The 17,641-nt window shown below is 46.1% G+C and overlaps 1 protein-coding gene across 1 annotated transcript in view; it reads left to right on the top strand.

The window, feature by feature from the left end:
* Nucleotides 1–14,388, top strand: part of slc1a4 (solute carrier family 1 member 4) — a 42,001-nt gene extending 27,613 nt beyond the window's left edge. The window contains exons 6-8 of the mRNA XM_067989508.1: nt 2,536–2,730; nt 6,792–6,926; nt 10,235–14,388. Coding sequence (XP_067845609.1) covers nt 2,536–2,730; nt 6,792–6,926; nt 10,235–10,469 — 565 coding nt within the window. The 3' untranslated portion in view covers nt 10,470–14,388. The remainder of the gene's footprint in view (nt 1–2,535; nt 2,731–6,791; nt 6,927–10,234) is intronic.
* Nucleotides 14,389–17,641: the final 3,253 nt, after the last annotated feature.

Raw genomic sequence — 17,641 nt, 5'->3', positions numbered from 1 at the left:
ATTCAACAAAATCGGCACTTCACTCAGTAAACCAGCAACACAGCTTCTGGAGCACGATGGTTAATGGCATTAAGAGAAAGGTATCAATTTGTCCCTATTCCCAATATTCTTACAACCTACTTGACCTCATCCTCACCAATCAACCTGTCGCAGATGCATCTGTCCATGACAGTATTGGTAGGAGTGACCACCGCACAGTCCTCGTGGAGACCAAGCCCCGTCTTCTCACTGAGGACACCATCCATCGTGTCATGTGGCACTAACACCGTGCTAAATGGGATAGATTCAGAACAGATGTAGAATCTCAAAACTGGGCATCCATGAGGAGCTGTGGGCCATCAGCAACAGCAGAATTGTATTCCAGCACAATCTGTAACCTCATATCCCTCACTCCTCCATCACCATCAAGTCAGGTGGAAGGGAATTTGGAAAATGTGGCCAAGGAGAGGAGGAAATTGAAGCCAGTGGTTTGGTGGGGTGGGGGCTATCATTGGAGAATCAAAACTAACACTTTTTGTTTCTACTTCATTATTATTCTACTTGTCTTATTTTTTCCATTATAGCCGTCTTTGCTTTTTTGTTTGCCTTATTGAACAACAATAATTACTCACAGTTATTTATCAACTTTCATAGGACCAAACATCAAGTAGCAGTCAGCACCAAGTAAGAGAGAAGTTAGGAGAGGTGATGGGGAGGTGAAGAGGAGACCTTTGAAGGGGGAGAGTGAGGAGGAAGGACAAGGAAGGTTAGGGAGAGAGTTGTAGAATGCAGGGGAATTGTGCAGGCCAGTCCAATGATGCAGCAGGAGAAGGGGTGAAGATGATTCTACAGTAGACCAGGGACATTAGAGAGGAGGGTGTGTGTAGCAACACAGGGGCGGAGAAGATTGCAGAGTTAGGGTGGAGCCAGGCCATAGAGGGATTTGAAGATAAGGACAAGATTTTGAAATCAATTTGTTGGGGGACAGGAAGCCAATGGGGTTGAGGAAGATGGGGTATTGGGAGTGGGGGGGTAGCATGTGGTCTGCAGAGTTTGTTATGAGATTGAATGTGTATCGGGTGGAGCGGGAGAGCTGGTTAATTGCACAAGTGTTGCTTTAAGAGGGTGAGGTGTGTGCTGGTGCCCGGGGTGTGATAGGAAGAAAAGGAGAGAATGTCCATGGAGTTCCACGACTAATTCTGAACCTGTTCTCACCCAATGCCCTTACACATGCACTTCCTGCAGGGCTCACTGCTGAGCAAACACGAGTGGGAACAATGGGAGATTTACCACTCCGCAGCCCTTTAAACAACTGAACTAGGGCTCCCCTTTTAGCTCAGTGGGTAATGGTCCCTGAACGGTCCCAGGGTCACTCCCTGATCCGTGCTGAGGTTGCAGTTTAATCCTTCAGTTTTGCTCAGCTGACTGAGTTACCCGGCTTGGATTCCAACTCCTGATCACCATCTTTTGGAAAATTAATGTGCGAGGATGTCAGATGAGAATAGAATCAGTCGCAGCTGTGATGCCTCCACAGTCAAACAGTCTGCCAACATTTGCTGTCTTTACATAGAATGACATAGAATGTACAGCACAAAAACAGGTCATTTTGCCCAACTGGTCCACGCTGCTGTTTATGCTCCTCCCTCCCTACTTCATCTCACCCTATCAGCATATCCTTCTATTTGTTTCTCCCTCATGTGTTTATTGAGCTTCCCCTTAAATGCATCGACACTATTCGCCTCAACCACTCCTTGTGGGAGTGAGTTCCACATTCTCACCACTCTCTGGGTAAAGAAGTTTCTCCGGAATTCCCTATTGGATTTATTAGCGACTATCTTATATTTATGGCCACTAGTTGGCTCACACATGAACAATGGCCTCACTTCCCCAATGACCCTGGACAACTACAGTCCAGGTGGGTCCAGGAGGAAATCCAGGCCTGTGCTGGTCATAGCCTAGGTGGCAGTGGAGGGTCCTACCTCCAGACACCCCCCCCCGGGCCAGGGATGGGAAAGGTCAGCCAGCATTGTCCCAGTGACCGATGCCGGACAATGTTCGATTGGCCGATGGGGACAGGATTGGGCTTGGCTCTGAGGTCTCCCATAGTTCAACATGCCTGTCAACCCTCACTGTCTAGGCTCACACACCAAGAATGACCGCCTGAGAGGTGTATTCAGAGCATGTGGAACAATAGCCCAGCACAAGTCACTGTGTCCGGGAAAGGAGGAGGAAAAGGGGAGAGAATTGGCAAAGAAACGGATGGCCCTTTGGTCATAGCACGGAATCGAATCTCAGGGACTCACCGCCTTTAGGAGAAAAATTAAGGAAAAAAATAAACCGCTAAGCTCACTCCCAGATCAAATAGTTTATGTTCTTGTAGCCACATTATGTAATTTAAGTTGTGGAAAACTAAAATATTTCACTGCAAGTATATAAGATGTGACAGATCACAAGCTGGAGGCCAGTCTTGTGGGTTCCGTGTTATCATTGGCTCCCACAGAGCGTAAACATTTGTAAGTTTTATATTTCACTCTTTCTCCCAATTACATATTCCAGCTCTGCGACGCTTCCTTCGATGATCAAGTGTGTTGAAGAAAACAATGGAATCGATAAAAGGATTTCCAGGTTTGTCCTTCCCATTGGAGCGACAGTGAACATGGACGGAGCTGCCATATTCCAGAGTGTTGCTGCTGTCTTTATCGCTCACTTGAATGGGGTCTCCTTAGACGCAGGACAGATCTTTACTGTGATGTAAGTGTCATGTTCACATTTTATCCTTTTTTTAATATAGTGGAGAACTGACCGGGAGGCCCGATGCTGTCAGGACGTCTCACTTTTTTGATTCTTTCCCCCACCTCACCAATATCCCTTAACTCCATCCTCCTGGGGTGGGGTGAGGGGTGGGGCAAGTGAGGGGTGGGGTGTGGTGGGGGGTGTGCTCTGCTGTGATGTACATACCTGGGCCACACATACCTGTCAGGTCCCAGGTTCAGTCGCTGGCTGGTTGCTGAGTCAGTGGTTTCAGACAGGCAGTGATGGGGGGACTGTAACTGCCCTCCGTGGCTCCTCACTGGGAGTGCCAGATGGCAGAATCGCCTCTCATGTGTGGGCTTGAGAAAAGGACAGGACTGGAATTTGAGGGCCCGTACAGCTGGATAAAACACTTGCTGTTCTGTCTCACGTGTGAATAATAATAGAGTAGTTAAGAGGTCCGTTTCTGGCGTGTGTGAGGCACCTTCCCAGGAGAATAGAGATGGGGAGAAGATTACAGGAAGGTGGGAAATAAACTCTCCAAAGTGAGGCTTGATGTCATTCAAGAAACATGGACTTTAAAAGTGCCAGGATATCAAGTTGCACTTTGATCACAAAAATAGACATAAATTAGAAACCTGGTTTCCCATTACTGACACATGCATTTAGAATCATTAAGGTTATTGGGAGCTTCATTAACTACAGGAGGGAGATTTCTGGTCCCAATGATTGAAGAGGTTGTATCATCACCTTGGGGTCTATTTGGTGCTCGCACAACAGCAGTGTTGTTAGACCATGTGGAGTTCTGACATTTTTGAGTAATAGCTTTGTTAAAAGTGATAAATCCCACTTTCTGTCTGTCTCAAGGCAAACACTTGCTTCCCTGCTTGTTGGCTCTCCTATTCCCAGTTTTCTCCTTTAGAAAACGAATCGAAACAGTTTCTAAGTAAATCCAACTGAAATAGAGTTGAATGGTATCTGAGTGGTGGAACAGATGCAAGGGGGCTGTGACCAGGAGAGCATTGGAATAGAATTACATAGAATGTACAGCACAGAAACAGGCCATTCGGCCCAACTGGTCTATGCCAGTGTTTATGCTCCACACGAGCCTCCTCCCTCCCTACTTCATCTCATCCTATCAGCATATCCTTTATTCCTTTCTCCCTCATGTGTTTATCCAGCTTCCCCTTAAATGTATCTACACTATTCACCTCAACTACTCCTTGTGGGAGCGAGTTCCACATTCTCACCACTCTCTGGGTAAAGAAGTTTCTCCTGAATTCCCTATTGGATTTATTAGTGTCTATCTTATATTTATGGCTCCTAGTTCTGGTCTCCCTCGCAGGTGGAAACATTTTCTCTACGTCTACCCTATCAAACCCTTTCATAATCTTAAAGACCTCGATCAGGTCACCCCTCAGCCTTCTCTTTTCTAGAGAGAAGAGCCCCAGCCTGTTCAATTAGTTGAGTCTGGAGGAGGCAAAGACACGGATCGAGATTTCACACGGGCTGAGATGGGCGATGTTACAGAGGTGGAAGTAGACGGTCTTTGTGATGGGAGATGAATAGCTGCTTGTATCAGGCATGAGGGGGAATCTGTAAGTGGAGCAAAGCTGCTCTGACATGGACTCACGGAAAGCAGAATAAAATGAGAGAAGAATTTGAAATAACCTCGCCTCATTTGTCTGAAAAGCCATCCCTGTATTTGTTCAGTGTTTGTCTCCACAAGCAGTTCTCAACACATGTTTTCAGTACTGGTCATTAATCAAAACTAAGGGCGACGTCTAACTCAGCTAATCTCTCATCTGAAAAATAAGGTCAGATAATACCAGCCTCAGTTCAGTAGCTCACAGGCAACAAAATAACATCAGCAGCTTCAGTGCTTCAGGCAATTTACACTGTGGCTCACCTCCACTTCAAACAAAACCCTTTCCTATTTTGCCAGAATTTGCTGAGTGCTGGGTTTGGCCTGCTTAACTTGTGTTTGCAGTTAAGTCAAAGACTGAAATTTTGTGTGTTTGAGAGAAAAAGTCCATTAATCATTGCAACTTCCTAGAGTTTGGGAAATTTGGATCAATTAATTTTAATGCTGCTGCTACTCGTCAGCACGGTTACGATTGTGGAGTGCCCTCTCCTCCCACTGTTACCGTTCACCAAGTCTGTCTGAGTTCTTTTCACCTCCAGAAAAAAGAAAGTACACCGAAACAATGGAAAAAAACAGGCAAGGATAAGAATTACTATTCACAACAACAGCTTGCATTTATATAGCGCCTTTAACGTAGTAAAATGTCCCAAGGCGCTTCACAGGAGCGACTATCAAACAAAATTTGACACCGAGCCACATAAGGAGATATTAGGACAGGTGACCAAAAGCTTGTTCAAAGAGGTAAGTTTTAAGGAGCGTCTTAAAGGAGGAGAGAGAGGCGGAGAGGTTTAGGGAGGGAATTCCAGAGCTCAGGGCCTAGGCAGCTGAAGGCACGGCCGCCAATGGTGGAGCGATTAAAATCAGGGATGCGCAGGAAGCCAGAATTGGAGGAGCGCAGAGATCTCGGAGGGTTGTAGGGCTGGAGGAGGTTACAGAGATAGGGAGGGGCGAGGCCACGGATGGATTTGAAAACAAGGATGAGAATTTTAAAATCTAGGCGTTCCTGGACCGGGAGCCAATGTAGGTCAGCGAGCACAGGGGTGATGGGAGAACGGGACTTGGTGCGAGTTGGGATACGGGCAGCAGAGTTTTGGATGAGCTTCAGTTTACGGAGGGTGCAAGGTTGGAGGACGGCCAGGAGAGCATTGGAATAGTCGAGTAAACTTCAAAAATGGTAGAAAAGGCACCAAAAAAGTGTTTTAAAAAAAAATCAAGATTTCCTGAGGGAGGGGCATGTCCCCAGACTCCTCCCAGAGAATAAAAGGTCGATTTTAACTCGGGTGATTTGTATCATAAACAATAATAAATATGCAACTTAGCCCCTGTTACGGGCTAAACACATGTACAAATCAGCTGTCTCTGAGTGGACTCGTACCTGACATCTTCTGTTACTGGCTCTATATGTTCATATCGAGGATTGGAGTCTCTCAATCTCCCTGAATACTGAGAGAGAGAGAGAGAGAGAGAGAGAGAGATCTTCCTGTTTCTCTCATTGTCCCAGACTATACTTGCAGATGGGAGACGAGAGTAAACAAAGACAATCTAGGGATGAAACACAGGACCCCTCCCCACCCAAATTATGGAAGCTCATGGCAACTATAGTGTCTGTTCAGCTAAGTTCCCTGTCCGCACGCATTGAATGGAAACTATTCTGGCATCAGCATGTAAACTGATATACAAAATACTCAACAGCTCTCCATTGTCTCAAAACTGATGCAAATAGCAAAAGTAAACAGTTTGATGGCTGTCCCATTTCCCTTTGGGATAGTTCATTAACATTCCCACTCACCCAGGCCTCCAGTGACTACAGGCTTTTGGAATGTTAAGACAAAGATGTTGGGTGGTGACCCCTTTGTAAACTGGAGCTAGTCTTTACAGAAATAAGTTAACATGAGTTAAAACAAAAAACATTGTTGTCTTATTCCCCACAAAATTGGGACTAGCTTAGTGGTATAAACTGGGCGACATGGACATGTTGGGCCGAAGGGCCTGTTTCCATGTTGTAACTTCTATGATTCTATAACTATCAGCTCTTACTGAGCTGAGTGTAAGAGGGGTAGAAGTCTCCATGAAAGCTATCAATACTACCCCTTCACCAGCTTACTAGAAAGGATGCTGGAGCAATACAGGCTAAACCTCTCCGCCTCTCCACCTCTCCTCCTTTAAAACCCACTTCTTTGACCAAGCTTTTGGTCACCTGTCCTAATATCTCCTTATGTGGCTCGGTGTCAAATTTTGTCTGATAATCACTCCTGTGAAGCGCCTTGGGAGGTTTCACTACGTTAAAGGCGCTATAAAAATGCAAATTGTTGTTATTGTTGCTATGCTAAATTCTAGCCAGTGTTATCAATAATTAATGTATTGAAGAGGTAGATGAGCGATGTCATTACTGATGTGCCGTTTGCCCTGATTACAGTGTGACAGCTACAGCTTCCAGTGTCGGAGCAGCGGGAATTCCAGCTGGAGGAGTTCTCACAATAGCAATTATTCTGGAAGCTGTTGGACTTCCCACCAACGACCTCTCCCTCATATTAGCAGTTGACTGGATTGTGTAAGTGACCCAGATCCCAACTCCACTCCAAATTCTACTTTTTTGTTTCAACAATTTATATAATATTTCAATGTTGAATTATTCATTTGGCTGTGTTTTGGACTTTTGCTTCAGTTTCCACTTATTAACCCGTGCCACTAGGAATGGTTGGAAACCAGGGATTTGCCCGTATTCTGGGAAGAGACAGGATTTGGTTGAAATTGAACTCAGTGAAGCTCAGGTCTGAGCTAATTTGATAAAAGTGCTCGTCTCTACTCAACTTCAGTGGCAATGTGAGAAGAGTGGTTTGAATGGCGGGAAATCTCGCGGCCCGCTGATACCAGGTAGATCGAGGGGACGGGGTCTGGGAGCATCTCGCTGGGGTCTCGCGCCCAGGGAAGGAGGAAGGCCAGGGAAGGATTGGGGAGGGAAGGGCTGGGCAGAGCTGGGCTGGGATGAGAAGGGAAGGATTGGGCAGTCCTTCTCCTACTGGCCCCACAAAGGAAAGCAAAACACGGGGGCCGATCATCTTCTGTCCTGGGTTAGCCTGACGGGAAAAGTGCGGTGGGTTCCCCAATCACCCATGAGTTAAAATTGCATTCGGGTCCAGATGACGTCATCAGGACACGACATGCATACGTAAAGAAGGACCCCGCCAGCTTTAGGAGGCGCCCTTACTGCCTGCTCAGGAGAGCAGGTTAAAATGGCGGATGGTAGGATCAGGGAGGCTAAATAACTGGGGGCATTTTAACAGTCGGCCTGCCGGGTATCTGCCCCCACACTATTTTATATATTGTATGTGCTGTTAATAGTCAGATGATGGGAGCACTAATCTAAATCTATAACCCTCAACTAAAGAAGTTATACTGGAAAGTTGGAGTGGGATAAAATGCAATAAAGACTCAGGAATGTTTTGTAGACAGAAATGCATAGAGATTTAATCGCGAGTGATATTCCCAATGGAGCTGTGGGAGGGAATGAGCTTAGCTTGTTTGGCCTTGCACTGAGCCCAGTGAATTTCTCAAGGCCTCGCCCATTAAACTAATTTCAGGGGGATATTGGCTCTTTTCCTGCCTAGAGCAGGGATCCTGCGTCGTGTTTTGGGGGGGAGGTGGGGGGGGTCAGGAATCTATCTCTCTCAGGCTCCTGGTCCTGACTCAGTGGGGTGGGACCAGCTGCCTCTCGGGTACCCACTCCTTTTAAAAAATTTCAAAATTCATGGCCTTTGGGACTGCAATCAATCAGCTCACGATTTAAATTCCATGTTGCTACGGCAGGCAGGCGGGGGGTTAAACTTTAAATCCCTTTCCACCTGTCGGGCAACGCTGGACGCTCAGAATATGCTGCTGTCCAGCTTTGCTGTGATGCAAGTGATGAGACACACTTTGTGTAACATCTTCTCCCCATTAATATATTGTGAACAGGCCTGCCCATATTTGGGCGGAGATATTTACAGGCCAGTGTTACTTTGGTTGGGAATTCCTGTAACTGGCAGAGAGCAGATAGAGTGGCTTCTCAGACAGTTTACAACTTTCACCCACCCTGGTAACGCCAGAAATTGGGTGATACGTGGGCAGAGAACCTGCACCAAACAATCGTGATATGTAATGGAGATGGAGACTGTCCCACTAAGGAACAACCTGCATTTATATAGCGCCTTTAACATATGATATCGACCCAACGTGACTTTGGGTGATTCCGCTGGCACCTAATCACATTTCCCCTGGGGGAGGGACTCACTTATTTTGCAGGGCGGGTTTACAGCGTGATTGTCTGTCTGCAGGGAAGGAGCAAAATCAGGGCCAGCTGCAGCAGATAAAAGGTTTCTGCAGCTTAAGGAGCCAGAAACGTTGTAGGTGGATGAGAAGGGGAGAGAGAGAGAGAGAGAGGCAGAAGCAGGATTACAATGACAGAAGGAGGATTACCACCAGGAGGGTTTGCAGTGGCCAGAGCCCCAGGATTTTTAGAAGCTGCAGTGGAGGTCATGTTGGTGGAGATAAGGGCAAGAAGAGAAAGGCTGTTTGGCGCCCGGAGAACGATGGTTCAGGAAAAGGAGTTTAGAGGGAGGTGGCTCTGGCAGTCAGTGCAAACTCAATCACCTGGGCAAATGGTTATTCAGTACCAGAAATGCTTTAATGTCCACAGCAGGTTGGCCAAGGTAAGTGAAGGCATGAGTGACCATGAAGATGCTGAGATAATGTTGGTAGCATGACTCACCTCCATACCATCCTGGACAACTTAGGGTAAAAGGACCCCATCAGTAAACACAAGATGCCCTCACCATCCCACTAATGGGCACATTTCCTCTCACGGACAGGCGGCAGGAAGGGAAGGAGTGAAGGGCCTGAGAGGAGCCGAATAAAATAGATAGAAGCAATGGGCTCAAGGACAAAGCGGCATCCAAAATATGGACACGAGTGGACACAAGTGTGGAGCACCACTTATAGAGCTGGCAGTTCGGAAGAAGATTTCTTCTCTGTTCTTTCTAGATTTCAGGCAGAGAAATTCTCTCCCTTTATGTTTTAAATAACAGTGTTTTCACTCCCTGATGGTCCGTGTGTAATATACCACCCACTTAGAACTGACCTACACAAAAGAGGAAGGACCCAGGTTTGACCCCGGGTCTGTGCTGTGTTTGGTCATTTCAGTCAGGGTGGTAGTAGGGTTTGTACAAGTGTTGGCATTGCCCCGATCAGCTGCAATCCAATTGAACGGTGGAACAGGCTGGAGGGGCTGAATGACCTCCTCCCGTTCCTATGTTCCTGAGAACAGATAGTTTTCCTGCTTCTGATTGCTATCCAGTGGCCCCGTCTGGAATATTTATATATATATATATATATATATATACACGTGTGTGTGTGTCTGTGTGTGTCTCTGTGTGTGTGTCTGTGTGTGTCTCTGTGTGTGTGTCTGTGTGTGTCTCTGTGTATGTGTCTGTGTGTATATGTATGTTTGTATGTGTGTCTGTGTGTTTATCTGTGTCTGTGTGTGTGTGTGTGTGTGTCTGTATGTATATGTGTGTCTGTGTGTGTGTATATGTGTGTCTGTGTGTGTATATGTGTGTCTGTGTGTGTGTGTGTCTGTGTGTGTATATGTGTGTGTATATGTGTGTCTGTGTGTGTGTGGACTTTGGATGATAACATGTTCGAGCTGAGTGGTGATTCCTCCTATAAATAAAAAGCCTGTCGACACTTACTATCCAGGCCCTCGTAGAGTGAAAAGCCACTTTCAAGGTTCCGGCTTGTAGAGCAATCGTCACTATCGGGGGAGAGGGGTGGGGGCAGAAATCTCCCACTGTGTTCTGAATTATTAATCTGATTGTGAACCAGAGACCGGACCTGCACTGTGGTTAATGTGGAGGGAGATGCTCTGGGAGCAGCAATTCTTCATTACACCTGCCTGAAGGAACTGGACACAGAGAAAACGGAACTAGCAGAGGTGAAGGCTGAAGCTGTGGCTAACCCAAGTTCAGAGGAAGAAACATCTCCACTGGTCACCTACACTGAGCCTGTCCCCACTGCCTCCAATACCATGGATCCAGAATCAAAAGAATCTATACTGTGAAGGCATCTAAGCGTCTGCTTCTGTCGCTGAAGCCTGTTTCATCCTGGAGCATCTCTGTGGGAAACAAAAAAACCTCCTCTGCTATTCATATCTGTTGATTTCTGATTATTTAATATGCAGATTTATTTCATGGTCATTAATGTTGGTATCACTGCCTTTTCCACCTCCAATCTGGTCATTTCATAATAGCTAAAATAAAAATCACACGTTAATCACATGAAAACTTTCACCAACAAATGCTGCCATGACCAGTGACCTCACGGAGACAATGGATAACTGGCCGAGCCCACGGTCAATCGGTGACATTTCAACAAAGTTTGATCTTTAAGAGCTTCAGCTACGTTTAACAATTATTTTTGTTTCTTCATCTTTGTTTTATTTTCTTCCATTCTTTTCCTTTTAAACATTAATGTCTACCGAATAAGATACCACTGCAATGTCCCTCTCTCTCTTCCTGTTACAGGTGCTGTAACAGAAGCTTCAAAATGTTCTTGTGCCAATCACTGGCCTTTTACACTTGTGAAGTTAATGCATTACCATTTGTACAGTATTCTGTATACCATCGCCTGGCTGTGGCACTGTGTCAACGCCTAAAGCTTTTCTTCAGATAAAAATACATTTCAAATGTATGGGGTGTTTTAGAATGTTAATAAGTCTTGTGCACTAAAGGTGTTTATTGTCAGCTTCGCATCTGCTCCTCTTTAAACAAATGCTTACTTGGCGGCTTTAAACTCGATTCTGACTCGGCAGCTAATGAGAACAGAAATGTAAATGAGAAATCCCACAACCCAAAGATAACAGCACAACAAAATGAAAATGATTAACAAAGGCTCGAGCGTTTCTTGTCCCCTGTACCATTTTAATATGCGGCGGTGTAGAGTTGCTGCTGCATGCTCTCGGTAACCCTGGCAACACATTGTACAGGGTAAGACTCCCCCCTACTGGGTCTGTCTTTGTAACTGAGCCTGCAAGAGCGCAGAGAATGGAGGGACTGGCTTTTTGAGGGTGCGCTAAACAATTAAATGCTAGAAGACCTGCATGTAAAGAAGGCAAGAAAGAAAAGGCTTCCAGGGAAGAGTTTTATTTCTGTTTCTCTTAATAAACTATTTTGGCCTGCATTAATGAGTGTCACTCATTCAAATGTATTCTTTAAAGCTGTGTTTATTGTGTAAAACTCTCTTGCAAGACGAAAACTCCAAAAAGTAAGATTAACACGATTGAGCACCGAACCCCCATCATAGTTTTCACAACAGTTTTTTGAAGTTTCAAAGAAGCAAGCTGGACTGCATTTCTGAAGCTATTCAATGATTGAAAATCACAGCTGATGCACTAATTTTCCCCATGTTGCTAATCTCCTGGGCAGATTTTTTGTCTTGCAAGACATTTTTGCAATACAATATAGCGCTTTAAAACGACATATAAATGACTTCAATTCAGATATATGTCCATCATAACGGGAATGAGTTTCACTGTGAGCCTCCCTAACAATCTGTAGCCTAGCCCACAATTTTCAAGGACGGACTTCTATTTTGTAAAGAGAGCCCATTTCAAAGTTGGGGTTCAGGAACAATTATTGACGAGTCTAGTTAGAACTTGCTTTTGCTGAGCATGTGTCTTCGTTCATGCTTAACTGAATTTGAAGTACGTTTTGCGACTAATCTTGAGGGAATTAAGCAGGAGCATGATTTTAATGAGGAACCTCACAGCACAGTGTCCAATGAATTAACCTTTTTTGGTGTAAACGGTGAGAATGGACTATAATGTGACAAATCACCTTCCTTCCCCCAACTTCAATTACAGGACTAAACAAATAGATTATATAATATGGAACTCTTTAGTTGAGATGAATCTAATACCAATTTCTTTTGTACTGATTTTCTTTTTGTTTTAAGGACAGTATTTCGGTTTTATTATACGTGTTTGTTGATACAGAATTTTATAGTTCAACTGGAACAATTGAAACTGTTAGTTCTGCCACTGCACCTGCTGTGGTTTCCAGTTATTGCTGCTTCAGTTCCCCGTGTCACTGAGAGTCTGTAATCCAATAATAGTTATATCAATATCAAAGTCGAACTAATAATATTTTAAATTCAAGAGATTGAGGAGGTAATTTTCACTTTTGGTGCTGGCAGAAAACTGGTGTTTGGAGATCGTCAGCCATTGGAGTCATTGGAAAGGGAAATTGGGCAGGGTGTGTAATGGGCAGGGTGTGTAATGGGCAGGGTGTGTAATGGGCAGGGCCTGTAACGGGCAGGGTGTGTAATGGGCAGGGTGTGTAATGGGCAGGGCCTGTAACGGGCAGGGTGTGTAATGGGCAGGGTGTGTAATGGGCAGGGCCTGTAACGGGCAGGGTGTGTAATGGGCAGGGCCTGTAACAGGCAGGGTGTGTAATGGGCAGGGCCTGTAACGGGCAGGGTGTGTAATGGGCAGGGCCTGTAACGGGCAGGGTGTGTAATGGGCAGGGCCTGTAACGGGCAGCAATCGCTGCTTTCCAGCCCATGCCCAAAGAGGAAATGACCACTCCCCCCAGGTTTCAGATTTGAAGATGGAAGTGACCGTTTTGATCGTCCTTGTGGCACAGCACACGGGCAGTGGGACGATGCTGGCTCCTCTTTCTCATTCCCTTGTAGACACCAAGCTTTTCCCCGGACCGAAAATCGGATGGTGTCTGAAACCAATTTCCCTGTGCCTGTCAGGCTGAATAAAGTGCAGCACGGGCAGCGAGACCTGGAAACAGGAAGACCTCCCCAGTCTCTCACTTCATAGAATCATAGAATGATACAGCACAGGAGGAGGCCATTCGGCCCATCGTGCCTGTGCCAGCTCTTTGAAAGAGCTGTCCAATTAGTCCCATTCCCCCTGCTCTTTCCCCGTAGCCCTGCAAATTTTTTCCCTTCAAGTATTTATCCAATTCCCTTTTGAAAGTTATAATTGAATCTGCTTCCACCGCCCTTTCAGGCAGCGCATTCCAGATCAGAACAACTCGCTGTGTAAAAAAATGTTTCCTCGTATCACTTTAAATCTGTGTCCTCTGGTTCCCGACCCTTCTGCCACTGGAAACAGTTTCTCCTTATTTATTCTATCAAAACCCTTTATGATTTTGAACACCTCTATTAAATCTCCCCTTAACCTTCTCTGCTCTAAGGAGAACAATCCCAGCTTCTCCAGTCTCTCCACATGACTGAAGTCCCTCATCCCTGGAACCATTCTAGTAAATCTCCTCTGCACCCTCTCTAAGGCCTTGACATCCTTCCTAAAGTGTGGTGCCCAGAACTGAACACAATGCTCCAGCTGAGACCTAACCAGTGTTTTATAAAGGTTTAGCATAACTTCCTTGCTTTTGTACTCTATGCCTCTGTTAATAAACCCCAGGATCCCGTAAGCTTGTTTTAACAGCCTCCTCAACTTGTCCTGCCACCTTCTAAGATTTGTGTACACACACCCCCAGGTCTCTCTGTTCCTGCACCCTTTTTAAGGTGGTACTTGGGGTAGATTATTTGACACAATGGGACTAGAAACAGGAGGAAAGAACGCATATGAAAAGTAATCCTAAAAAATCAAGTGACTCTTTCATGTAATCACTGTGGCCTTATTTGACTCTTTTCAGTAATATAAATGCAGAGAGCAGAGCTGTTCAACAAACTACATGGGATCAAATGGAGAAAAAGGCAATGATGGTTGCACTAGTTACCATGGTTACTACTGATTGTAGTCTGCTCCCTTGTTTGTTTGTTTAAACTATATAATTTAATCGGTTGATATTTAATTTCTCTCTGATAACTAATAATCTCACTGTGTAATTTCTACCATGGACCATGTATGTACAAGCTGATTCTGTGAATTTAAAGTGCTGAACATCATACTTTGGAATTAAACATTTATATGTGCAATGTTCTTTGAATAAAGTCCAAAATGTCAATGTGCTCTGTTTTATTTTTCTAGCCAAAATCCTACTGTGTCCTCCAAGGGTTTGTGTCTTTTAGCATTATTTCCATTTATGTATTTTATGGTTAAAAAGTTGGAAAAAACAGTAAATAATTGATGAAATGGATATTTTCTGCTCATCTCACGAGTGCAGATGGAATCTCAGGAGGTTCCTATGGATATGGAGGGGGTGTGGGGGTTAATTTTCCTCTTTAGTGCTCCCAGCACAGAGCTTTTACACCCCACAAGTTCATTTCGGCAATTCAGGTGGATGAGAACTGGGTGAGTGTCTGAACCGGGATGGGGGACCCTGCACCAGGAGACCTGCACCAGGGGGCCTGCACTGGGAGACCTGCACCAGGGGGCCCTGCACCGGGATACCTGCACGGGGGGCCCTGCACCAGGAGACCTGCACAGGGGAGACCTGCACTGGGGGGCCCTGCACCAGGAGACCTGCACAGGGGAGACCTGCACTGGGGGGCCCTGCACCAGGAGACCTGCACAGGGGAGACCTGCACTGGGGGGCCCTGCACCAGGAGACCTGCACAGGGGAGACCTGCTCCGAGGGGCCCTCCACCGGAAGACCTGCACCAGGAGACCTGCACTGGGGACCCGCACCGGGAGTGCTAAAGACAAAAAGATACCCAGTACTGACTTGGGCCCCAAAATTCTGTCAGTGATGATGAGCTTTGGTTGAGGGATCGGAAAAGTCGACAGAATCGGATTGCACCAAGATTCTGCCACACTTGCATCCTTGGGAGAGATTCTGGTTGTGTGGTGTTTGAAGGGGGGGGGGGACACGGGGGGGGGGGGGGGGGGGGCGATGCTCCCGACCAACCCCCACCCACATCAAGGGGGTGTTTGTGGCGAGTTCCAGGCCTTTCCCGGGGATTTCCCCCAGTCTGCTGTAAGGCTTCGGTTGTGAGCTGGTGTTAGTCCAGCTGAGGCCCTGGGGAAGATATCACAACATCGCCCACTCGGTGTTGGAGATTTTAAAATGTACCGTTTTGTTGCCCCCATTCCAGGCCTCATTGCCTCCGCCGGTGGATCGCACCCACTCTGAGTGTGTGCATGCTCCCCCCGTCCTGGTAATTTGAGACGGGGTGTGGGATTCCTCACTTGCACAGATATACTGCCCCCACCCACTCCACTTCCACGGGCAGAGTCGGCCCATTGGAACTTTCGGGCCGAGGTCACCTCTGTTTTGTTCTCCACTCTGAAGGTGCTGACTCATGTTGAGACACAGTTCTACGGGTGCTGGCTACCCTCTGATACCTCAGGCATTTTTTAATAGGGCCAATTTGGCCCTAGATCTGTCCCCTCGAGCCTGCTCCGCCGTTCAATCTGATCTTCGACCTCAACTCAACTTTCCCGCCCGATCTCCACATCCCTTGATTCCCCTAGAGTCCAGAAATCTATCTATCTCAGTCTTGAATATATTCAATGACTCAGCATCCACAGCCCTCTGGGGTAGAGAATTCCAAAGATTCACAACCCTCTGAGTGAAGAAATTCCTCCTTATCTCAGTCTTAAATGGCCGACCCCTTATCCTGAGACTATGTCCTCTAGTTCTAGATTCTCCAGCATTTACCCTGTCAAGCCCTCTCAGAATCTTACATGTTTCAACGAGATCTCCTCACAGTCTTCTAAACTCCAGAGAGTATAGGCCCATTCTACAGAGGGCAGAATTGGGAGAATAGGGCCCAGTGCCACTTTCTAACTGTGCTGCAGTTTGTTCTCTGTTCTGTATTTAATTAGCTGAAGTACTCGTGCCCGTTTTGCACCTCCCCTCAATCAGGCCCCAGATTTGATGCAAAAATATTTAAATCAACCGCTCACATTATTCTGTGTATTTGCACTGTTTGCTCTTTGGGCTCCCATTCATAAGAATAAGAACATAAGAAATAGGAGCAGGAGTAGGCCAATCGGCCCCTCGAGCCTGCTCCGCCATTCAATAAGATCATGGCTGATCTGATCCTAACCTCAAATCTAAATTCATGTCCAATTTCCTGCCTGCTCCCCATAACCCCTAATACCCTTTACTTCTAGGAAACTGTCTATTTCTGTTTTAAATTTATTTAATGATGTAGCTTCCACAGCTTCCTGGGGCAGCAAATTCCACAGACCTACTACCCTCTGAGTGAAGAAGTTTCTCCTCATCTCAGTTTTGAAAGAGCAGCCCCTTATTCTAAGATTATGCCCCCTAGTTCTAGTTTCACCCATCCTTGGGAACATCCTTACCGCATCCACCCGATCAAGCCCCTTCACAATCTTATATGTTTCAATAAGATCGCCTCTCATTCTTCTGAACGAATGGGAACAAAGGAAGCTGTTTGGTCAAAGGAGTGCATATAAATTGCTTGTGTATGTTTCACTTTTGCCTGGATTGTGGCCTGAGCCTCCCCCTTCCCCAGAAGGCTGCACTCCCACCATTCTTACCAGGCATACCTGCCATCAAGGATACCTCTGTTTCATGTTATGTAACATATAATTTATCAGGGAGACTGGTTCATGGTGATTGAATAATTGAAATTATGTTATTACAAACGATTATGGGAGTATTAGTGATATTTTTGGGTTCAAATTATATGAATATTTTCATGGAAATTCGAGATCAATGATCATGGGTTACCTGCGTTTACCTGTGTAGTGAATTTATGCCTTACCTATTTTCGGATGCACAGGGCGAGTTCCAGGTTGCATGTCGGTAGGGGGCATGTAATGGGTACTGGGCAGGGGGGGTAATGTGGTTTGGTTGTGTTGCGATGATCACCCAGGACTCTGGGAGCAGTGGGATGGTTTGCTGTGGTGTTAGAGGGGGGATTGTGGACTGGAAGTGTTGGGAATTGGGTTCTTAGATCACAGAGGGGTCGGGGGTGCGGGGGGAGTACTGGTGGGAGTGTAGAAATGATGGGGCAGTTGCTGGAAAGTGGCTTTGGTGGTCTTGCAGTGAGAGAGCACTGGGCTGGAGGTGACAGGGTGGATGTGGGATTACAGGGTGGGGAACCCTGGAACAGGGAGAGGATGTTGTGGGATCTGGGAGCAGTGTGTCAAGGGTCTAAGAGCAATGGGAGGTGAATGGTACGGAAATGGACTCTGTGAACATTGGGGAAGGGGGTGTGTCAATGTGGGACTGCGAGGAGGGGGTGCTGGGACCATCAGGTGGGTAACTGAATGCGGAACTGTAGCTTCATTGGGAATCGAGAATGTAATTTTAAAATTGGGAAATGTTGCAGCTTTTTGTGAAA

This window comes from Heptranchias perlo, chromosome 8 (genome assembly GCF_035084215.1).
Source record: "Heptranchias perlo isolate sHepPer1 chromosome 8, sHepPer1.hap1, whole genome shotgun sequence".
Lineage (NCBI taxonomy): Eukaryota > Metazoa > Chordata > Chondrichthyes > Hexanchiformes > Hexanchidae > Heptranchias > Heptranchias perlo.
The sequence above is the reverse complement of the archived record's forward strand: the minus strand, read 5'-3'. Positions and strand labels throughout refer to the sequence as shown.